General features: G+C 33.9%; 4 protein-coding genes across 5 annotated transcripts; 1 reads left to right on the top strand and 3 right to left on the bottom strand.

Moving 5' to 3' along the window:
- Positions 1 to 173: 173 nt before the first annotated feature.
- On the bottom strand, positions 174 to 4,718 carry LOC107875914 (E3 ubiquitin-protein ligase SIS3). Its single transcript, XM_016722813.2, has 10 exons — positions 4,515 to 4,718; positions 4,366 to 4,404; positions 3,859 to 3,925; positions 3,690 to 3,763; positions 3,259 to 3,397; positions 3,086 to 3,178; positions 2,750 to 2,815; positions 1,495 to 1,614; positions 1,254 to 1,367; positions 174 to 1,077 (listed from the first exon to the last, which is right to left on the bottom strand). The coding sequence occupies exons 1-10, from the start codon at positions 4,535 to 4,537 to the stop codon at positions 688 to 690; spliced, it is 1,125 nt and encodes a 374-aa protein (XP_016578299.1). The 5' UTR covers positions 4,538 to 4,718; the 3' UTR covers positions 174 to 687.
- A 5,049-nt stretch (positions 4,719 to 9,767) lies between these two features.
- On the top strand, positions 9,768 to 14,309 carry LOC107875915 (serine/threonine-protein kinase STY13). Its single transcript, XM_016722814.2, has 6 exons — positions 9,768 to 10,338; positions 11,382 to 11,503; positions 12,502 to 12,698; positions 12,784 to 12,958; positions 13,396 to 13,530; positions 13,755 to 14,309. Exons 1-6 carry the CDS (start codon positions 9,987 to 9,989, stop codon positions 13,959 to 13,961), a joined length of 1,188 nt encoding a protein of 395 aa, XP_016578300.1. The 5' UTR covers positions 9,768 to 9,986; the 3' UTR covers positions 13,962 to 14,309.
- A 601-nt stretch (positions 14,310 to 14,910) lies between these two features.
- On the bottom strand, positions 14,911 to 16,591 carry LOC107874733 (bidirectional sugar transporter SWEET5). Its single transcript, XM_016721484.2, has 6 exons — positions 16,365 to 16,591; positions 16,234 to 16,270; positions 15,895 to 16,111; positions 15,650 to 15,811; positions 15,409 to 15,528; positions 14,911 to 15,299 (listed from the first exon to the last, which is right to left on the bottom strand). Exons 1-6 carry the CDS (start codon positions 16,405 to 16,407, stop codon positions 15,168 to 15,170), a joined length of 711 nt encoding a protein of 236 aa, XP_016576970.1. The 5' UTR covers positions 16,408 to 16,591; the 3' UTR covers positions 14,911 to 15,167.
- A 1,867-nt stretch (positions 16,592 to 18,458) lies between these two features.
- Positions 18,459 to 21,817, bottom strand: LOC107875916 (protein DSS1 HOMOLOG ON CHROMOSOME V). Of its 2 annotated transcripts, none has more exons than XM_016722815.2 (3): positions 21,668 to 21,817; positions 21,472 to 21,576; positions 18,459 to 18,826 (listed from the first exon to the last, which is right to left on the bottom strand). In XM_016722815.2, the coding sequence occupies exons 2-3, from the start codon at positions 21,563 to 21,565 to the stop codon at positions 18,696 to 18,698; spliced, it is 225 nt and encodes a 74-aa protein (XP_016578301.1). In that variant the 5' UTR covers positions 21,566 to 21,576; positions 21,668 to 21,817; the 3' UTR covers positions 18,459 to 18,695. The 2 variants fall into 2 exon arrangements, with proteins under 2 accessions (XP_016578301.1, XP_016578302.1); XM_016722816.2 differs by having other exon boundaries at positions 21,472 to 21,566; positions 21,668 to 21,812.
- Positions 21,818 to 24,619: the final 2,802 nt, after the last annotated feature.

Here is a 24,619-nt window from a genome sequence, read left to right as displayed (position 1 = left end):
TTATGGTGAATAGACTGTGTGTCCAAGTCTAAGTTGTGTTCCAAAAACGACTGATGCGTCGTCTATTTACAAGTGGTTCTTGACATTTATTTAACTTTGGCAACTGCAAATTTAACACATCATTATTGAGTGGCTAAGAATTACTACCATATTAAATTGACTTCATGGCCTTATCAACAGAAATCAATTGATTTGATTTTAAAAATAGACAACAAATATTCTTATTGCATTGAGCTGTTACATCTGACTATCAACATGGAGACAGCTGTTTTTCCTACAATACATAAAATAGTAGTACAATATACAGTACTTACTAACAAGTTGTAGCAACAGGGACTTGAACTTGATGGATTCTGAAAGGCAGATTGTGTTACTTTTACTGATGGAAACTCAAATCTTGAAGATTTCATGTAGCAACATTGCCCAGAGACTCAGAATAAACAGTATGTGAATTGATCCATGAAACTCGTGGTAAAGAAACATATATGAGTAAGACAAAGGCCAAAGTTAGTTAACTAACTCACACCAGAACAAGATGGCACGAACATAACTCATTGAATGCATACTAGCTTTTTAATCCATGAATTTTGATTGCACCGAGGAACCACTGCAGACACTTAATTACGGCGGCTACCAATTGCCAAGTTAAGACCTTTCAACCGGTAAAGATCCTCCGCAGAAGTATGGTTATTGCTCCCTTGGGGACTGTTCCACCACAACTCGTACAGGTTCCACGTTTCCATGAGTCTGATGTGTCAATGCTTCACTGCTGCTATCAGCTGTTCCAGAAGCTGGATCTGCATCATTGCCCAGGCCAGCATCCTGTGTGCGCACAGGACGAAGCAAACCTTGCAATCTCAGCAGGTAGCTCTGGCTGGAGGGCTGAGATCTCACATACCGAGCTGCTGTCACGACATTGACTGTTGACCCCTCCGAATCAACTCGGATATTGGATAAGGCACTGAGATCAAGATTCGGAAAAACAGAAGAGCGACATCTAGGGCATTTCACGTTTAGACGAAGCCACTCATCAATGCATTCCACATGGAAGTTGTGAGCACAAGGCAGACCACGAACCTGCATATGATCTTGTAGTAAGAAAAAGCGGTACTTGGGCCTACATTGAGCATTTAAGGGAAGTACAATAAAGTTATATGTTTAAAAAGTATGATGGAACAGAAAAGGCTCACCGGAAGTTCTATTTTTTAAAGGGGAGTACAATAAAGTAGCATTTACCCAAAGGAGACAATTACCTCGTTTCCCATGCGGAATTCTTCCAAACAGATAGGGCACTCACTACAGTCAGTAGGAACAGCCTTCAGCCGGAACTTCGGTAGTTCCTGAATGAGTGCTTCCACTGCTTCTGTCTGTATGCCAAATAGAGAGATACCATAATTTAAGATGATACGAAAGAAATCCAGTTGACCGAGTGTAGCATGGAGATTTATGATGACCACTGATTCCAGCTATTGATAGTAAAATGTAACCTGTTACCTGAGCTTGGGTTAAGTAAAGTCCTGGATGATAAGAAGTAGCATCAGGGCCCATTGCTCTCATCTCCTGTCCTGCTGCTGCAAAAGTCCAATCTGGCACTCTGATCATGTCAACCAACACCTGTATTGAGGCAAAGGTTAAGCATGTCACTAGAAACAAATATCTAATTATTATATCATTCTATTGAGAAGCAAATCACACATCTATCACCGATGTCAAACTATGTGTTCAGAAATATCGACTTCGTATCCAACTCAACTCAAAAAGCTAGTTCATGAGGTGAGGTCTGTCCAAAACCAATCAAGTCCAACGTGGGACTTAACACCCCTTACACACCTATTACTGGACGTCTAGAGCATGGATTACATAACATAGAAACCCAACATTGGCTAATCCAACATTAAGGACGGGTCAGGGTTGATACCACGTAAAGAAAATTTGGACCTTGAACTTAACTCAACTCTAAAAACTCACTCATAAGGTGAAGATTATCTAAATCCATACAAAGAAATTACAGCGATACCCTCAACTAATGTTGGACTCAAAACACTACGAAAGTTCAAACACTAAAACCTAAAAAATTAGATAGAGAGTCCAGCTGCACTCAGCCTCAAAAGAAGAAGAAAAAACAATCTGAACAGCTTAAAGTATTCGAGTTCATTCTTGACATTATTGTAAAGCTCTTACTTCCGGAAATTAGTTCACAAAAACAAAATTATTGAAAATGCCGATGAGTTAATAAATTTATTAAATTATATCGTGCCAAAAATCTTACAAACAATACTTCTATTTGTAGATCTCCCAGCAGAAACAATTCATAGCATGTAACCTCGCATAAAGAAATTTGATGTCATTAAAGTGCATTAATCCCCATGAGATATTGTAAAAATGCACACCACTTTGATTTCCTTTTTTATTTCTATTGTTGGTACTTTTATGCAAGGAGCTGGTGGAAGGGGGTTTAGAAAACTTCACGCCCAAAATTCTGAATCAAAAGGGAGCACCTTCACGCGAGTCCGAAAGTAAGGCTATCAACACAGGCTACATTCTACAATCATTATTTTCTCACATCTAAGCCAAGAAAATTTGGGAGCTTCAAACTTCGAAGGGCAAAGCAATTTAACATCGAGAGATGGCAAAGGTTACAACAAAATTTTAGCAAATATTAATAACGATGACGATGGTAATATAAACAACTATTTGTATATGCATGTCAACATACTAACTTTAATACAATCTAGGTTTTAACGCATACCCCAAATTCTGAAGTAGGAATTCCTTGTTGAGCACGTAACGAATGGGCTTGTCTTCTAGCTAACCACTGCAAAGAGAAATTTGACACTTAATACATGTAGAAATTTGACATCACTTCAGATACATAAAAGTCATTTGTCAGACTATGAACTTCTATGTGTACGGGTGACAAGATTACCCCACGAAAGAATAAGAAGTAGGGGCATAATTAAATTACTATCCTTCTTACAGGTCATCTCAACGATTTCTTGGGAAGGAGGAGGCCAACACTGCTGTCGAAATTGAATCAGGAAATCAGTTAAACTTCGTGGACTAGTTTTTTGTTTGGGAAACTAACCTTCCCCATTGATATGCAAGCTATGCCAACGAGTCCACAGTAGCTGAACAGCAACCAAATAAGGAAACCCCACTTTTGACCTTCTTCTGGCAACTGAAAGAATTCAACATCATCTCAACTTTAAGGTTTCAGACCGTAACATCGGAAATCAATGAGATCTTACGTAAACTTACACAGTTTCTCGCACTAGTGAACCATAAAGTCCCGATAATGGTCCAAGCCCAAAGAAAAGGATACAGAATCAGGGCAAGGATTGAAAGAACAACTATTCTTCCACGAAAGCGAGTATATCTCTGCTGCCAACCCAAATCCCTAAAATTTAATAACACCTAAACTTCAGTCCTTGTCACACACACACACACACACATATATATATATATATTTGTTGAATTCCTTGGTATAATTTTTTCTTTCAACCCCCTTATTTGAATTCTTGGCTCCGCCACTAACTCTGAAGATCACCAAACCACCTAGGTAAGACTGATACCAAAATTAAAGGCCCCTTAGTGAGGGAAAAACTCGCTAGGAACAAAGGAGAAGATAAGTATTGACCTTTTCTAATAAAAAATGAAAATATACTATAGTCCTAGAAAGTAAGCCTTACAATCCCATTCCAGCAGCAAGTCCATTATCAACAAACATCAAGAGCCGAAAAAGAAACACTGTTGTGTAGTCAACCTAGATCAACAAAAGGGAAAACAACTCAATCTTTGCAAAAAAAAGAAAAATACTTCACCAATTTCCAGTAAACACTGCACTGCTTTGATACTCACCACGATCCAAATGTGCAACGGGTATATACAAAGATGGTACCGCTTCCAATTTATCGCCACAATGATTCTAAGAAACAACCATTTAAGGAAAGCAAAAAAAAACAAAAAACACCCCATATAAAACAATTCAAGAAAAGAAACACCAACGATACTAGCTAATTATTTTTGATAATTGTGGTGGCCGGGCCAGCTTGTGCACACCTCAACCAAATCTACGGGATACCTGCCACCTTCCACCAGTAATGATACAGTTTCAGATAACTCTATCCATCAAGGCTAGAATAGATGGGTGCTAAAGATACTATCTAGTTAAACTACATACAAGAACCCAATTCAGCAACAAGGGTAACCCAAAAATCTAAAATTGGGGACATGGAAAGGGAAAATTGGTGAGGTAATTACAAGGTGGACAATCAAACCCTCACTAACCACATGAAAGTTTAGGTAATCAACCAATTGAGCAGCTAAAATTCCGCGAATAATTCCCATTTACTGAAAAAAGGATACATACTAGTTGCTAACATTGACAAGAAGAACCCATCATACCTGCAATACAATAAATTGAACACCCAAAATATTCAACAAAGTTGCATATATCCATAAAAAAAAAAATCTATGATATTATAGTGAAAATGTAAAAGATTTTTAAAACCCACCATTTAAAATCAGCGCCTTTCATCTTACTACACAACTGGGACGACCAAACTGAGAAAAATTCCAACTTTCTTTACTTGCTGATTCTTTTACAGTTCAAGAATTGATGTGTACGGAGCTGTTGAAAGGGAGAATTGTCGTACGGATTTGAAAAATGTCGTGGAAAAGGTAAAGTGGGAATTGTGTAGACCGGAGATGATTGTCTGCTGTCAACTAATTTATACGTCAGCTCGTTTAAAAAATAACACCTATTTTCACTTGCCATAAAATTTAAGAAAATAAAATAAATTTAAAAAAAAAAAAAAGATTTTTGAATTTTACGATTTTAAATTAAAATTATATCAAATATATTAAAATATTATTTAATCTTGTGATCTTAACCATGTCATGTAAAAAAAGTAAAGGGTCAATACTTTTTAAATTGATTAAAAAAAAAAAATTAGATCATTCTCTTTTAAACGATGGAAGATCACAATTACAAGAGAAAATAAAATTACTATGTAAATATTACTATACCTTTAAGCAGTTTATGTGAGTTAGTTTGCTAAAAAAAAATTAAAAAAAAAAGAATTTTTAAAGGTGTAAAATAAGTTTAAGAGTATAATTATAAATTACTTCATCAAGAGCAAAATTAATATTTTAAAATCAAATTATTATTAAATATAGAAATATGTTTATTTTTTTAAAAACTAATTCAGAAGGAGAGTGATTCATATAATTTGAGACAGGGAGATATTTTTTTTAATAAAAAAATTTATTTATTTATTTATTTACTTTCCATTTTAATATAAAAATTTATTTATTTATTGCAAGTAATACTTGTACCTGATATTACAAGATTTTTATACATTGAGTATACAAATTGCAAAAGGTGAAAAGGCATATTAAATGATCTAAGGGTCGTAGCTGGCTAGAGTCATACACGTATTAATAATGTAATACTTAGTTATGGAGGAATTATGTATTATGTAGATTTTAATTATTTATGCACTAACTTCATCCCAGCTTTAATTCTACACTTCGTGTTTCAAGAGTTAACCATCTGTGATCATTAATATATCAAAATAATGACTGTTGTCATTTGAAAATGTGTAAGTAATCTCTTTACATTTTTTTTTAGGGAAAAATGATATCAAAGCAGCAAGCAAAGGGGGATTTAAGATTTAAAATTTATGGGGCGCTCTTACAGTAATCTCACACTAACTTATAAATAATAGTAAACTTTAAAAGATTTTTTAATACATATATATAAGATAGAGATAAAAGTTATCGAGTTTTCGAAAATTGGTACGTAGAGAGATGAATTCGCCATGCAGGTGGAGCGCCAACCTTTGTGTCTCTCAATGGGGCTTTTATTCAACCTGAATAAATCCATAACTATCATCTTTCAATCTGACTAGCTTCATAAATTAAACTACTAAAGTATCATGATTAGAATGCATAATCATACATACTTTTGTTTGGTGAATCAAACTTGGGAATTGGGCCAGTCTAACTAAATGGGCTAATTTGTGGGCTGGGCTGTCACTTGGAAAGAATTTTTCTTTCTCAGATATATTTGGTCCCAAAACCTATTCATCTATCTCTTTGCAAGCAAACACATGTTTCTATATTCACAAATCTGATTTAATTATATAATTCCACCTTTCTTTGGTTATAAAAATAATTGTAAAACAATTAGCACATTTCTTTACAAGTATATCTAATACTTTTTACTGATCAATATACATCAAATATCAACAATTCATGCATTGAGAAGTTATTAGAAATGTATGTATGAAAGAAAATTAGTAGTCAGCCGTTTGGGCATGAAAAATTTTTACTTTTTTTCGAAAAATTATTTCACTTTAGTGAAAAAAGTGTAAACTGTATGTGTTTGTTTGGCCATGAGAATTTCAAATACAATTTTGAAAATGTATTTGGGAAAGTGAAAACACGTTTTACTTGTTTTCACTTTTTTCACTCATACTCCTCTTATAAAATTTCAAAAACAACTTTAATTTATACTCATGAATTCCAACTCCAACTCCAAAAATTATAATTTTCATGGCTAAACAGCACCTTAGACGAACCTCGATTGGCTTAAGTCAATGTTTTGTATCATATGTTCATGGGGAACTACTTGTTATCATGCCTTCAAAATCACATTCGAGTAATTACTTTAATCTTTGTCCAAATTTATTAGGTGCATATCCTCAAACTAAAGGGTATTGTGGTTAATGCATGTCACAATCCAAGTCCACTACATTTGCACGCATGTTATGTTTTGGCTCAAGAGGCTATGAATTGATTATTGAACCTGTCAATATGAATCGTAATACTCTTAATGGTCGATTTTACGAATAAACAACATGTGAATTTGTATTATATACACGTCTTACAAAACTTTTCATTTCTTTTTTATTTTTTTTATTTCGGTGTGGAGATTACGTTGTTAGTATCATGCGAAGGAAGCTTTGAAGTAACTGGTAAAGTTGTTGTCATGTGACCAAGTGGTCACTAGTTCAAGACTTGGAAACAACCTCTAACAGAAATACAAGGTAAGACTGAATCCGCACAATACATTCTTGTAGTGGAGCCCTGCACATAGCGGGAGCTTTAGTGCATCAAGCTGCCCTTTTATTTCGGTGTGGAGATTCGTTCACCTAATATGCATCATGTACCCATTTTTGAAAAAACTAGCTAGCTCAATTAAAAATACGTTAGTCCTTCTCTTTGATCCGCTCTCGTCGGCCCACCCTCCAAGGAAAGTAAGCTGCTAGAGGACCAGAACCAATGTTGTGCTTGTGATTTATGAATTGTAAAGTCAAAAGAAGTAGGCTTCACATGCAGACTGAATTTTCATCCCTTTTGTGCTTCTTAATTATTAATACAACATAGTTTGTAAGTCATGACTTGTGACATCAATTGTCTAGTAGTAGATACATACACAGTTGAAACTTGAAAGGATGTTAGTCGGTTCGGGGAACTTACTTTATAGTCCCCAAAAAAACAAGATTTGAAGTGATTTTGAATGTCGACCCTAACTCTAGGTCTAATTATGAAAGGCGTAATTGAAATATGCACTTAAAATTAAAATCGTTAGCATGAATAATCAAAGAAAAAAAGTCAATGTAAGATTGTACTTTCAATTGGTCCCCCTATCCCAATACTAAATGAGTATTATAGTATCAATATATATTTCATTTAATGTATCGAAAAATTCTGAATCCATCTCTAAATAGAAGTATGGCCTACTATTGTACAAGCAAAGGTAATGGAAAGAACATTTTCCTTTCTTAATCAAGAAGTGAACATTTCTGACATGAGATGAATATTGCAAAAATAACATTACAAATTCTCTTGATTAGAAAAACAGTAGGTACTGTTCAATTAATGGCAAAGAAGAATGGTTGTTGAAGAAAAGAAAATCCAAAAATGAACAGTTGAAAGGAAATACTTATCCATGTTGTATCTGATGTTTGTTGGCTACATCACATGATGGATCAATTATTGAGAAAAAGGGCAAAAAGAAAATTTGAAGTAATTTATTATCCATCTGAAAGACTGACTGAATATATGTAAATAGATTATTACGTGAAAATTTAAATTAGTTGAGTCAGCAATGCGAAGTTATATAATGTATTTTATGCCTTTCTAGGGGCTTCTAATCCGTTTTTGTTCTATTGGTGATTAGAACTCTCAATCCTAAAATTAAAAGTGAAGAGTGTTTTACAGTTTAAATAATTCCTCCGGTATAAATAATCCAGTTATACTTGTTTTGTTTTCGCATGCAAAAAACAAATGACTTGTTTGTTACTCATAAGTCATGATTAAGGAGTGGTTAACGACAAAATTATTAAATAGTATCAATAATATAATTAACATGTTCCATAATATTTAGCCTCTTAACACTCAGCATTTGTCAGTAAACTTATAAAATTAAATAATGGTCAGTCAAATGTAATGACACCTCCTCTTGATCTTGAACTCAATAACGACAACAAAGGTCAACCCCATTTCTCATTTTTAATATTTAAAATAAATTAACTATAATTAATTTTACTAAATTAATCTAATAATGCTTGAAACTCTAAATTTTGATTATTATACTTTATGTAGTTATTTACTTAATATTAAGGGGTCGTTTGGTTTGAAAATGGTTATCCCGGGATAACTAATTATCCCGGGATAAAATAAAAGTACACATTTTCCTTTGTTTGATTGGAGGGATTAATCCAACCCGAAATAACTTATCCTATCATTTTCTCCTTAGTCCCAGAATAACTTATCCCATATACATGGTGGGATAGTTATCCCGGGTAATCCCAGGATAACTAATCCCGGAATTAGTTATTTCGGAATAACCATTTTCAAATCAAACGACACCTAAAGGTATAAAGAAAAAATATATAATAATTTTAGATTATTTTTAATATAAAAGTCAAATATAACGAAACGAGAAATAACAAATTTGAAATTCGAACGAAAACAATAACCTAATACAACGTGTTAAATTGAATCAGTAATACAAATTTTTATTATATTAAAGATACATATATATGTACCATAAATTTTAAGTGAGTTAAAATTTTTTACACCGTGAATATATAATCTTTTTCACAGATGTTATAAAGAAATACTATCATCTGTGAAAACCTTTATACTATGTCACAGATGATAGTATTTTCTTTATAGCAGATTTTCAAACCTCATGATTTACCTATTTACTAGTACTATATATTTAAAATAATAAATAAATAAATAAATAACTAGGAGATATGAAAGAGGAGGAGATTTTCTACTTGATTTATGATATCTGTATTTAAGTTTAATTCATTCAGATTCACATAAGGTAAAACTCATCTAAACATCAATTTTTTTATCCAGATTTTTTTTTTAATTCAGATTTACATCACATAAGATTCATTTTGAAGATAACTTTGAGTCCCACATCGGTGGGTTAAAGGGTCCTTAATCTCCTTGTATGGCCATGGACAATCATCCCCTAATGAGCTAGCTTTTGAGATTGAGTTAGGCCCAATGTTCATTTCTTTATTAAGGTATCAAAGTCAGGCCCATCCAGTTCACAATTCATTGTTTACGATGTTGGGCTTCCCTTATATGGTCACGGACAATTCTCCTTATGAGTTAACTTTAATTAGGCCCAAGGTCTATTTCTTTATTATTTTTTTTTAATTTAAAAATTAAAATTTGAGACTTTTAATTTAGGAGGAATAGTCGACTTTGTGGGTCAAAGAGCACACATTGTGTTTGAGGCAATTCCATGTGCCCACATGGCATTGCTTTGCTCATAATACTCTCTCTCTTCTCTTCTCTTCCCACCTTCTTCCATATACATGTTGTTACACCACATACAAACTCTCAACTCTCCTTACACAACAACAAGTACTTCTTTTTGTACCAATTTCATCTACTGTTTTGTGTAAAAATCCAATCTTTACAACTCTGCAAAATCAAGAATTTGCTACAAAATGGAGAAAGGCAGTGATGGATTTGTAAGAGCAGATCAAATTGATTTGAAGAGCTTAGATGAACAACTAGAAAGGCACCTTATTAGAGCAAGAACTATGGAGAAGAATAAGAAGAAACCACAAGATGATTCTTGCATTAGCTACAACACTTCAAGTATACTGTCCAACCAACCTACTACCCCCACCATCAACCCCAACCCCAACCCCACCCTTTCTTTGTTTAGTTCTTCTGTTCCTAGGCAAAGATATGACTGGGAAATTGACCCTGCAAAGCTTATTATCAAAACTGTTCTTGCTCGTGGAACCTTTGGTACTGTCCACCGTGGGGTTTATGATGGCCAAGATGTTGCTGGTCAGTTCTTGATGTGTTAATCTTTTTAACTACACAATTTCGTTTATTTTAGCTTTGAAAGGACAGCTGGTTCACTAAAGCTCCTGCTATGTGCACCGGAGAAGGCGAGTCTATTGTATGCATCCTTACATTTGTATAAGAGATTGTCTCCGCAGCTTGAACCCTGTGACCTCGTGGTCATATGGCAGTAACTTTACTAGTTACTCCGAGGCTTCATAACATAACAAAATGTTAAAAAGAGAAAAGGGTTCTTGCAAAAACTCAAGATTTTAGATTTTGGCAAAAAGATTTGATTTTTTTTTTACTACTTTGTGGTGGAATTTTTGCGTTAAGGTTCATCTTTAGTCTCGTGGGGTTCAATTTTAATCTTGTGGGGTTCCTCTGGGCTGCTGGCATAATGATAGTACCTCTTGTTTCTTCAAGGGTTGCTCTGGAGATCACGGATTCCAGCCGTAGAAACAACATCTTGCATAAATACAAGGCAAGGCTGAGTACCATAGACCCTTGTGGTCCGGTCTTTTCCCGGTCCTACGCATAACAGTAGTTTTAATGCACCGAACTGCATCTTTTTTTTTTAATTGGTGTTTGAGGGCGGAGGGATTTGGATTTTGCAGAATACTGATTAGTAAATTTGAGCTTTTTGTTATGCAATCCGTGAATAAAGGCACGGGTGTGAGTTGAATATCTTGCAAGTTGCAGATGACGGCATTAACTTGGCTGTGTCTTGAATTTGTTGCTGTATTTCTGTACTTTCATGTGATACAATCTGTTACTCATTTAAGTAATTAAAGTAATCCAAAATTAATGCATGACATCTACAATTCTGGATCTCATTTTACTGTTCCCTCCTTATTAATGTTAGTAATTCTTTTTTTAATTATTATTTTGGTGTTAGTTTTATGGTCATTGTCACTGCTACAGGGAATTAACATTGTCCAGACTTTCTCTTTTCCTGGTTCAATTTACAAAGTTTGGAACTAGTTAAAAGGGCAAAAAAAAGACTAAAGCAACTTTTAGTTAACATGTGAGTTATTTTGTGATAGTTAAACTACTGGACTGGGGGGAAGACGGCCACAGGACAGAAGCTGAAATAGCGTCACTACGGGCAGCGTTTACTCAAGAAGTTTCAGTGTGGCATAAACTCGACCATCCCAATGTAACCAAGGTGACACTAAACCTCTTCAACTTATAGTATGTAGACGTGTGTAAAGCTTGCTGGATATTATTGCTTGTTCTTTAAAATTCGTAGATTTAAAATTCGTAGTTTTTAGAATACTGCCCCATCTTAACGCTTAAACTGTTGTATAGGAGACGTTTTTTTTATGTACTTGAGCCGTCAACATCCCTCATGTGTGCATCTTGATTTCTTTTTTGGGTCCAAGCACTTGACTGTAGAAGATAGAACTATGGAACTCCCACTTCATTTGATCAAGTAACCATTGAATGAACAGATGCCATTGCCACCCCAAAGGGGGGAATGTTCGACCAAATAAATTCAGGACAATAAGACAATATTACTGTTCTTGATTACATATTATTAAGGTCCGCTTGAATTGAAGTTTATATTTTAGCATTAACAGTCACCTACAATATTGTCACTGTGTTCCAATTCTGTCATTATCCTAATAAATTATGAGTTCTTATAGAAGTTGTGAACTCTGAAAGTTGCTGCATTTGAGCTGTCACATTACACAGGGATTGCAGAGTTCTTAGTTCTGAAAACATCATTGTGAAAGCTAGATGGTTCTTATACTAATCCTTGTTTACCTGAGACAATTATGCACCAATATAGAAGAAACCTACATAAGTGAAGGAAAAAAGCGTGCTCTTTCAGGGACATTAAGAGTTATATGAAGCTTTCTCATGCCTTTATTGGTAGAGAAAGAATTCCAACTCAAAGTTTACATATGTTTTTAATTTACGGGCTACTATTAATCTCTATTCACTTTGTTCGGATGATCGGATGCATTACTTTTTAGTAGTTTATACCGCGCATGATTAAAACCATGAGAAATATAGACTTCATTTTGTCCAGATTCTCATCTCATTTCAACTGCCAATGATTTGCAAGAGGACCAAATATGCACTTATTGTTGCTTAGATGTAGTCATATCTTATTAATAAACTGTTTATCTTACATAATAATATAATCTCTCTCAACAGTTCATTGGGGCTACCATGGGGGCTTCTGGTCTAAATATACAAACAGAAAATGGTCATATTGGCATGCCTAGTAATATATGTTGCGTTGTTGTGGAATATCTTCCGGGCGGTGCTTTAAAATCTTACCTTATCAAGAACAGAAGAAAGAAGCTAGCATTCAAAGTTGTAGTGCAGATGGCACTTGATTTGGCCAGAGGGTAAGTTGTGCCTTGTTTCTAACGCCGAGGTTTTTATCTAGGATCTGTCATTTATCTGAACCACGTCAATCAATTGAACTTGTAGGTTAAGTTATCTTCACACACAGAAAATTGTGCATAGAGATGTTAAGACGGAGAATATGCTGTTGGACAAGACACGTACTGTAAAGATTGCAGACTTTGGGGTTGCACGAGTTGAGGCCTCTAATCCTAATGATATGACCGGGGAGACAGGAACCCTTGGCTATATGGCTCCTGAGGTACACATTTGAACTGGAGTACGGTTTACCTTTCGTACCGACAGATTTTTATGCCTGCCTTCTTGTTCGCTGTCCATTAGACGTTACACTAATCACTTCTAGCTCAGAAAGACATATTTTCTTGCTATCTCAGTGTACCTGCTATGCACTTAAGCCTGTTGATCCATTGATCCACCATAAAATGAATCTGATAGTGTTAATCCTCTATATTAAATATTTGCTTCAGCATTTTGTTTTGTTTTTTCGCCTAATCTTCCTTTACCACTCCAGGAAGAAGAATTGTAAAGATTAAGGGGTATAGTCACCATTATTAGAGTCAATTAATGAAAGTGTAATACTATAAAATTTGAGTAGGTTTGGATGACCAGAGCCAAGAATAAGGACTGATTTACTGTACACGAAGTCGAGCATTGTTAATATGTATGCTTAAACTACAGGTTCTCAATGGTAACCCATACAACAGAAAATGCGACGTGTACAGTTTTGGCATATGTTTGTGGGAGATATACTGTTGTGACATGCCATATCCTGATCTCAGTTTCTCAGAAGTGACTTCAGCGGTGGTTCGCCAGGTAAAGTCTCTCAGTTTAGCACTTCATGAATTTCCAAAAGAAACACAACTAGTGATGTTGCCAAGCACATGAAGAATATATAACGCAGAAAGAGAAGAACATATATAATTTCCTCTTGTATTGACTAAACTTGTCAGAAAATGAAGACGTTTAATACTTCTGCTTTTTTTTTGTTGCTGTTTCGAGCTCCCTTTGTTTATTATGGTTTATGATCCGTCACACAGAATTTGAGGCCAGAAATACCAAGATGTTGCCCAAGTTCCCTTGCTAATGTGATGAAACGATGCTGGGATGCTAATCCTGATAAGCGGCCTGAGATGGATGAGGTAGTATCCATGATAGAGGCTATTGACACATCCAAAGGGGGGGGAATGATCCCCGTTGATCAACAACAGGGCTGTTTCTGTTTCCGGAAGCGCCGTGGACCTTGAACACTCAGAATCCATGCAGATATACACATAAAGAAGTAGGTTAATTCTATCTCAGCTACCAAATATTTCAGAGTACTGAACTTATACAGTGCCAAATGCTCCTGGTGTTTGTGGATATTGGCTGGCAAATTGGGCTCTGCATTTCTCAATTTAGATGGTGTAAAGCATATACCTTTCTTTTTATCTTCTTCATTTCACTTGTAGTTGTTTTGTTTTACTTATTTTAAATTTATAATCTTCCCCAACATTTGACATTGGTGGCTTGGATATCAAATGAACCACCTTCTTCTATGTAAGATTTACTCAAGGATAATAGTCAAAACAAATTGAGGGAATTTACAACATTCAGTACTTGTCTTGTCGACTAAACTCAGCACCTCGCTTCCTTGCCAGTACATCTACTAGATCCGTACTCATTACAAATGTGTTAGCAACCCTCTACTTGGACCAGAAACAATAAGATAGGAGATTTATGGATAATATGATATAGAAGCCAGGTACGATAGTTAACTCACTCTGAGTGCAAGTGGTTAGGCAAGGTTATTGTCAGACAATAGGAGACGAAGGCAGCGTGGACTTGCCATATAGATGTAGCGCTTGCAAGATAATTCATACGAAGCTAAAAAGAGGTAGTCCTAACCAGGTTAGGGAGCTCAATTGGCTCCCATTCTCTATCTTGTATTTTCGTATTTATTTATCTAAAGGATATGGTTGAAGTCTCATCGATGTTTGAGCTACACTTTTGTTGGATAACGGTATTCAGACTAACTCATGCTACCTTCTACCAAGCGAATAGTTTTGTCTACCAAAGGTTACCACATAAGTCACCTAACGTTTCTTTTTTTTTTTGAAATTTGAACCCTGATCTTCCATAGTTTTCCGATTTTTTTGAAATTAAATTACTTGCTCAAACTTAAATTACAATGGGAAAGTCAAGAACAAAGGAAAATTGGTAGCCAAGTGTGTATATATATATATATCTCATACAATATAGTTTTGGTAAATAAGCACAGTCGGTATTTAAAAAACTCTTCCTGTACAATGAAATAAAGTGAAAACATAAAGTATATGGACCAAAATAAACTAAGTTAAATCGTATACTTTTTTATTTTTTTCTCTTTATCACACCATATATATGTATATTCACACACTTGCGAAAAAAAAAATTAGTGTGGGAGTTTTAATTTGTCTCTGCCTTTTTGTTTATTAAGCATCTGCCTTCTTGGACTCACTGAGTTCAACTTCTTTTTCATCCTCGTTCCAATTGGTTGTGCTGTAAAATGCTGCAAAGAGAAGTAGCTGCACTAATCCAGACAATGATCCCAGTCCATTGGGTATCTGTTTTTTAATCACATAGGAAAAAAAAAATTAAAAAGACATATTAGTGACTTAGCACTTTGAATGTTTTCACATAAATTGGGACAGAGAGATTAATTAATTTGCGCACCAGGACATAGATATCGAATTTGAGGAGCGCATAGATTGCCCAAACAATGCCATTAGCAAAGTTTGCTAGTGACAAATAGAATGGCATGTATTTTACACTCTTGGTGGTGATCACCTTCTTCTGCTCAATACAAAAGAGATTGTATTAAGTCATGTGTTATACATAAAACATTGTTTTTGTTTATAGCGAGCGAAATGTTGTTGTAGAGAACGTCAAGATGTGACTAAATTGATGAACTTACCATGACGGTCAGTGGTGACGTGTACATGATGATGTTGAAGACTATAGCCACAATTCCTATAAGCATGGATCTATCCTTGGTGCCATGGAGGCATGTTAGTGTAATGGAGATCAAGATTACCATGAAGATTATTTCAATAATCAAAGCAATTATGATCTTGCGCTGCAGGTAAGGTACATGTCATGTGTTATTTAACTTATATACGTTGACAGTAGAATGCAAGAAGATCGTTTAGTAGTACATACGCGCTTAGCCCAATCGGAGTAGATGAAGAAGATGCCGACATAGAAGAGCTCAATCGCCAGACCAAATCCGTTAATGGTGACAATAAGAACGCTGTCTGGGTGAACAAATGGCATACCATAAAACACCCACACTGCACAATTTAGTATTGTTGCTACATAAGGATCCACCTTGAATTCCATCACCGACTTTGCTTTCACAATTTTCACAAATGTTGGCCTGCATATTACAATAATAACAACAACAACATACTCAATGAGCTCGGTCTGAGGAGAATAGAGTACGTGTACACACAGAAATTCTTATCGAATAGCAAATAGAGATAAATAACATCAACTTACCCCGGGGACAGGAAAAGAAAGAAAGATATGACATTACCTGCATTTTGTTTAATATACACATAATTAGCAAAGATGAATTGAATATATATGTAGAAGTAGAAAACATTTACTATAATTAAGAAGGAACTAACCAATAATTCCTACAACGGTCCTAATTGTATTTGTATCCGCCATCTTTGATGTGTATTTTATATGCTAGAAGTACAAAATTTAATTAATTAATGAAGCACTAGGGAGATGGCAAGTATTATTGATTACTACTAGAAAAATTGCAATTAGCATTAATGGAGGCTGTCTTTGTTTTATCTGGAGACAGCCATCCACTATTAAGCAACAATATTTCAAAATGTTTTGCTTAATTCTCTATTTATAGGGATTTTTTGAGAGGTAAAATGGGTAAATTAATCCTTCATGGTTGATCCTTATTACTTGCCGCTTTCCCTCTCACTTAAGTGATATGCCTCTTTTTTCGGTTATCTTTATACACTAATTAATTATTATGACAATGGTCACAATTTCTTTGTTAAACAAAAAAAAAATAATCTGAAATCTTAACTATATTACGTGGATGATAATTTGTTTGTCGAGTTCCTTTGTGTCTTTGTTAATGTTATATTTATTTTTCACGGGTACATCTTATATCTTTCCAATTGAAAAAATGTTTATTTGTTAAGAGTTAAGACAGATAATTATTCGACCGTTGTTGGATAAAAGTAAAAACTTACAAATACCGAGTGTATATACCTAACTCAGTTGAGTTAATCATGAATAATAACTATAGTTAAAGTCCTACTTTTAACTAAGGAAATTAAATAATTAAAAAATATAAAAAAATTCAATAAACCCAGCACGAAACTAAACAATTAAGAAAGAAAGTAAATTAAAGTTAATACTTTTTAACCAAAGAAATCAAACAATTAAAAAATGAACATTCAATAACCCAACAACACTAAATAATTAAAAAAAGTAAGGAAACTAAAGCTAATAACCTAATTCTAAGGATTATTGTCATCATTGTAGGGAATGTCGGCATCGATCTAACTTTATTTATGTATTTCTTTTTCAGTGTTGTGGCGGATTCTCATTCGCTCTCCTTGTTTGAAATATCAGAATGTCAATTTTTGATAAGATAAATAAAGTAGAGAGCGACGAAGAATTATTCGAAGATATTAATGCAGAAGATGAAGAGAGAGAAAAAAATTACAAAATGGAGTTGAGGAAGATGACATAATTGAATTAGAACGGAAAATGAAAAATCGAATTCTTATGTTAAAGTTGAGACACCTATAGTGAAAGATATTGAGAATGATGAATTTGTAGATAATAAAGATCTAGAACGCTTTAACTATGATGATGTCATAAGCAATCTGCTGGAGGACACAATGCCGTGAAAATTCTGACTCCGTCAATGCTCGTTGAAAGGGTGGTAGGAGAGGAAGAAAACTATAAGCTCCTTGTCGAGAAGCAAATATGGATTCTTGTTGAGAATGTTGCTAGTGTTAGTTTTGATATGGACTTAAATCTTGTTCATCTACTATGTAATTCTATTGATGTTGGCCTTGTCAGAGGAAAATATTTTTATGTTTGGTTGGTCAACATATTTTTTCTAGAAAAGTAAGCAAAATAAAAAAAAAAATGACTTTTCTAATGAAATAGAAAAAACAAGTGACATTTTGATATATGATGATAAATTTATGAAGTAACATGGTTAATTATATTTAAGTATTAATATTTATATTTAAATAATGTGACAAGTGTCATTTATTTATTTGTTGGGCGTATACATCCGGGGCGTGTAAGTTTTTATCGGAGATTAATCTATTTATAGATTTTTCTCTACCCTCTTCGTTTACTTTTACTTTTATCACTTCTAACATATCTAAGACATGCATGAAAAACAACAACAACAACAACAACAACAACAAACCCAGTGTATTCCCACTTAGTGGGGTCTGGGGGGTAAGATGTACGCAGTCCATACCTCTACCTCTGATGAAGTAGAAAGGCTGTTTCCGAAAGACCCCCGGCTCAAGGCACAAGATATCACACAAACACATAGTACAGCACAGAAGCAGATGACATAACATAAATACGGCACCCATAAGGAATATAAAACAGCAGATAGCAGAGGAAAGCACACAGATTCGTAATAAGCATGGAACACTGACATGCATGAAAAACATACAAGAAATACACTGCACACAGAGACAAAAAACAACCAGACATGCATGGTAAACATGAGACGACGTCAGTTTTTTTCTGCTAAAACTTAAATGTTCATAGAAAACTGCATTACATACCAGTAGAGCATCCAAATGTATCAGTACAAACGCTTAAAAGGTGAAAACTAAGGTTCATTGCATTTGGTGAAACAAAGAGTACTACATAATGAGAAACATCTGAACCAGAACAGAAATCTGTTGGTTCAATCTTGAGAAAGAAACAATCCAGTGCAGGTTTGGTTACTTCTTCTCCGCGTTGCTTTCCAATTCCTTCTTCAGTTGTAGAGAGAAGTCGTCATTAACATCATCATCATCCCAATCATCTTCCCACTGCTGGGCAGCTTCTGTTCCTTCCTCTTTCGCCTCCCACTCTGACAGATATAGACGTCAATAGCAGATGTTAATGAAAAGGCAAAGTGGCAAATTGACCAGAAAATCAATGGCAAAGTGGTCAGAGTCCCAAACTATGTTGCTTGGACACTCCAAAAATACAGCTGCATCCGTGTTGGATCCTCCAAAAATGCACTACTTTGGGAGGATCAGACAAGCAAATGGTGTTTTTGGAGCTCGAGATTTAATAATAAACGTTCCAATTTATACATATAATTAAACAAAAGATTAAAGGAGAATATTTTAGTTTTTAGGGAACAAAATCTAAGATGATTCTTTTGGTGGGTGGAACAAAACCTAAGATGATTAACGCTTCTCCAAATTGAGTAGACTGATGCCAAAAAAACAATACCAACATCCCTTGGAACCAAGTGCCAGAATCAGACACAAGGGTTTCTATGAAGTCCTTGCATGACTGAAGTTTTATTTATAACCGAGGAATCCCTGGAGGGCTGTGGCGTATGGTCAAAGCTCGATGGCTAATGAGACCACCCCTTTACCCTTCATCACCTCGCACCAAGAGCTGGGTTCGAAACCATGACATTCTCCTAACTCACATATCACATGTTGCACTCTTACCACTAGACCAACGCCCTACGGACTAGTATTTGCATGACTTAAGATGGGGAGATATAAGAATGAGTGAACTATTAATTGCAAAATTGTCACATCTTCAAGAGTTTAGTCTTCCTGCGCATCTTGAACTGAGAGGTTAGAAATAAACTTGCTATCTCCAGGAGTCCTATTAGGAAACTAAACAAGAATAGACTGCTGTTATTCGTGCACCATTCATCTCCATACTAAATAAACTAGGCCAATACACACAAGTACTCACCCTCCCCTACCCCCACCCCCTCCGGTTGACATAAAACTTCAGGGTTTAAACCGAACACTTCAATTTCTTAACCTATAATGGTGTATTAGACATATGCAATAAACCTAAACAAGTTAATTACGTCAAGAGAAATAAGACAAACAAAATTTCCTATTGATTTGATATGACTGGGTACTATCCCAAATTTATGCTGTGAGGCAGCTTGAATCAATTAAATGTTGAAACTCGGGATCAACAGCAAAAATATAACTTTGGTGGCAAACACAAGGGATAAAATACCTATTCACCTAATTATATCTTCATTCGCTAACAGAATTTCAGCTGAGCTAGGACACCAAAGACTACTAGTATCATACAAAACAAATTTGAAATCCTCTTAAAAGGTGACACAGCATAACAGGTATATTATTTATTTATTTCTTATAGCAAGAATATCCTTTTCTTTTTCCTGATGAGGTGAAGTTTTTCTAGCAAGAACCTCTTAATTTTTAGAATCAGCAATATGTTGGAAAATCAAAGTATTGCAGCCAGAGGCGCGCAGCACACTGTTCATTCAAAAATCTCCTTTTGAACAGTATTCATCAAAAATATACAGAGATTACACAGTTATCAACCAAAAATGGTCGATCCCAAACTAGTTTAGAGTCAGCCATATGAATTCTCTTCATCCAGTCAGCTCCATTCACTATTCAAAGTATTCATCATAGTTTTGACTGTTTTAAAGTTGGGTGTTTTAAAAGTTGGCCGTCAACTTATTAAATCCATCCTCCTCTATACAGATTGGTACCAACTATACTTTGCTAAGCTCAAATAGGCAGAGTTTGCACAGTTAGGATAATGAATACTTACAAAAGTATCATGATGCCATTGTTCTAAAATCAGACACTCAAAACACACATAAGATTGCAAACTAGAAAAGAAAAACGATGTTAAGCCTCAACTTCAGTAACGAAAATAATTGTTGGAATATAGGCGCACCTTGATATTATGTGGGACAGGGTGGAAGTGGCTTCAGTGGAGGAAAACATACGGAAACCGAAACTGCGATGGTTCAGACATGTGAAGAGGAGATGTCTGGATTTCCCAGTGCAGAGTGCGCTAGCCATGGATGGTCTCAGGAAAGGTAGAGGTAGACCGAAGTGATTATACAAGACATGGCGCAGTTCCAGCTTACCAGGGACATGAACTTAGATAGAAGGTTGTCGAGGACACATATTATGGTAGAAGGTTAGCACGTAGAAGCACGTTGTCGGGTTATCCGTCCATACTAGTAGTCGTTGTATTGATCGTGGTCCTTCGATTTTTGTTATTATTTGTTGTCTAGTACTTTGACTATCATATTATTTTGTCGTAGTTATCGTCCTATTATTGTGTTGTTTTTTTTGCTAGCTCTATTTCTTGCACTTCTATTATTATATTCCCCACTTTGCGTGAATATACTGCGTACGTGGTGTTGATAGGAAACAAAAAAGATGGAAGAGGGAGATAGACACCAAGCTCACTTCATATATCACTAGAAAAACACCACTTTTACATAATGACATTACAAGGGGTTTATAGAGGTGCTAAAGGATAATTATAGACATAAAATTACAAAAATAGTTCCACATACACACAGACTATGAATTTGCCCATATCAAAATCATCATCATCAAGTCCACGCACCTAGATTTTCCAATAGTCAATATGGAGTGATAACATAGAACATATTAACGTAGACATTTGAACATCTAAGCTTAGAATTTTCAGCAATAATGAGCAGGAGAAAATTCAAGAACCGTGTTGACTAACCTTGATCAATTTCAAACTCTTCAAATTCGTCATCGTCCTCAAACAGATCCATTTTGACGTCTTCAGCTGCTGCCTTTGGTTGCTCTGTTGCCATTCTGATTCACACTTACAACATCAACAAATAACTTTGAGAAAAAAACAAACGAAAAAAAATCGACAAGAAAATTAAGATGCTAAAAAACAAAATGGAACTTACAGTATGTCGTGAAAATTGACGATTAATTGTTGGCTAATTTTGTATTGAGCTATGAAATTAGATACTTTATAGTAAAACCCGCGAGGTTTTCTTGAGAATGTGGCAATATTGAACGACGTCGTGTGGCCTCGCGAATTTTGGCAATCACATTAGATCTCTATCTATATTATATAATATATTAAAAGTGATTTGAACTTTTTATCTTTATTAAAATATTTTTATTTAGATAAGATTATCTTTTTACTATTTTTAATTTATTATTTAATAATTTCTTTTATATTAACTAGATTTTCTAAAAATATATGAGACTTTTAAAATATATGATAGAAAGATTAATTGATATTTTTTCTTTCTACTGAAGTTCCTAAAATATATGATACTCCTAAAATATTTCGGTCCAAGAAATCATATTATAAAAGTATGAACTGTATTGTTTGTCATACAAGAATTCCGGTCACAAATATTTAATTTGCCTAAGATGATCATCCAAACCATTGAATCTATTTGCAAAAGATATTTTATGAAAAAAAAATCAATAATTAACAATGGAATTATATATAAAAAGCTATTCCGTTCTGTCCAAATTTAAAAAAAAAATAAAAAAATTCCAAAACCTTACAAATGTTTGAAATTTTTTTTTTTATTATATTAACTAAACTTTCTAAAATATACAGGACTTCTAAAATATATGGCAAGAGAATTAATTAATATTTTCCTTTCACTTCCTAAAATATATGGGACAACTAAAATATATGGTAGGAGAATTAATTAATATTTTTTTATACTGTCCAATTAGAAAAATACTCCTAAAATAGGACTATCTTAAGAAAATACTTTTATAAATATTGAGATGTACGTTAAATTAGAGAACAAATAGATTTACCTATTGAGAGAATATGATTGATGTTCATTTAACCTGATTCAATTGCATGTCCAGATGATGGATGTTTGATTTTCTAACCCTCAACTTCTTCACTATTTTCGTCAGCGTAATAGAATTCAGTATGTGTGTATATATATATATCTTCTTTGTTTTCATTCAAAATCATTCTTTATGGTTAAAATTTTCGATTGGACAAGAATTAGTTGGATCAAAATCGAAGCTTTATGATCACTATTATAATTTTTGTATAGTTTATAGGTCGTAAATGAATGTCGGTTGACTTTGAAAAAGTTCTTGTGTAAAGGTTAGATTTAATTTTATTGTTTTGATATCTTTATTATCTTATTATTTTATTTTAATTTAAAGATGCTAGATGGATGTGGGTCGACTTTGAATTTTTTTTTTTTAGATAAAAGTTAGGTTTGATTGTATAATCATAATATTTCTACGAGTTTGTTATTTTGTGGTAGTTTATAGTTCGTAGATGAATTCGGGTTCAAGGAATTTTTGTGAGTAAAAATTAGATTTAATTGTATTATTTTAATGTCTCTATTATTATATTATTTTGTTGTAATTTACATATGGTAGATGAATGTCGATCGACTTTTAAAAATATTTTTGGTAAAAATTAGGTTTAATAAATAAATTCTCCATCTTTACATACTCTAAAAATATTACATTTAATTATTATATTTATCTTTATTATTTAAATAAATATCTTATTTAATATAATATTTTAACTCATTAAAGTGAGGTACACGCGCAAGGCGCGTACACCTAAACTAGTATTCTTAAAAGGAGAGGACAAAGCCTCTCAATTTTAGGTGAAAGTATTTACAATCGATAAATGTTATTTTATTTAATTAGTTTGAAAATAGTTGTTAATTTAGTTGTTTTTTAAATTTCAATTTCAATTTTTCGGTTTTAGAAAATAGTTGTTACATTATCTGTTTTTAATATTTCAAATTCAAATTTTCAGTATATTTGTATTTTTAAAATTTCAAATGTTGGCATGTTGGTTATAAATGTTACCTTTTACACAATAATATAATACACTATAAAACTACGAACTTCCTACACTATTTTTGATAGAACAAAATTGATTTTTAATTTGTATTGTGTAACTACACTATATTCTTTTTTTTTTATTTTTTTATGAAAGTAACTAGAGAAAATTGAAGAATAGGTGTCTTTTAAGTCTTGAATGAAGGATTGATGATATTGACTAACATATAGGGTCAAACATTATTAGGAAACTTGATGAAGTTAATTGTGGACTTGATTAATATTTTCAAAACTTTCTAATCTTTTCAAAAATACAAATCAACCCAACCCATACCCTCTTCAATCCAAATCAACCACTCTCTCCTCTCTCTCGACAGCTTCTCTTAACTCTCTCCCAACCAACAGTTCTGCAAAATTTCTCCCTTCAACCTCCAACGACAAATAGTTGGGCTTTGAGTTCCCCTCTTCAATTCAATCAACCTGTCTCCCATCCCTCTCTCGACAGCTTCTCTCAAATCTCTCTCAACCAACTGTTCTACAAATAGTTGGGATTTCAGTTTCTTTTCGACTTCAATCGACGTGACAGCCTTGCTCTCCAGCCATAATAGCTTCGAATTCTTCATCGGTCATTTTCTTTTTTCACAGGTAAAAATTTATGGCCTTTTTAGTTTTGAAGAAAACGAGGAACTTGAGCCAACTTCTCTTATAGTATTGGTTAACAATTTCAATATTTGTTACACTAATTTGAAATGCGGTCTGAATAAAACCCTAATTTCTGGTATTTCTTCTCTTCTCTTCTCTTTTCGAAGTGAATTATGATATTTTATTATTTGTTGTATTTTTTTGAAGTTTGATTTTTATTGTCTGTGTTTATAAAAACAAAAGGACAATTTGGTTTGATTTGTCCTGTTCTTGCTCTTGGTAAAAATGGTGAAATTACTGATACAACAGATTCATCATATGATGCAACAGATCAACCATCTGATGTACCAGAGAAACCATCTGATTATAATTCTGATGCAATAGATTAATAATCTGATGCAACAACTTTACCATATGTTGCA

The sequence above is a fragment of the Capsicum annuum genome, chromosome 6 (assembly GCF_002878395.1).
Source record: "Capsicum annuum cultivar UCD-10X-F1 chromosome 6, UCD10Xv1.1, whole genome shotgun sequence".
Taxonomy (NCBI): Eukaryota; Viridiplantae; Streptophyta; class Magnoliopsida; order Solanales; family Solanaceae; genus Capsicum; species Capsicum annuum.
The sequence above is the reverse complement of the archived record's forward strand: the minus strand, read 5'-3'. Positions and strand labels throughout refer to the sequence as shown.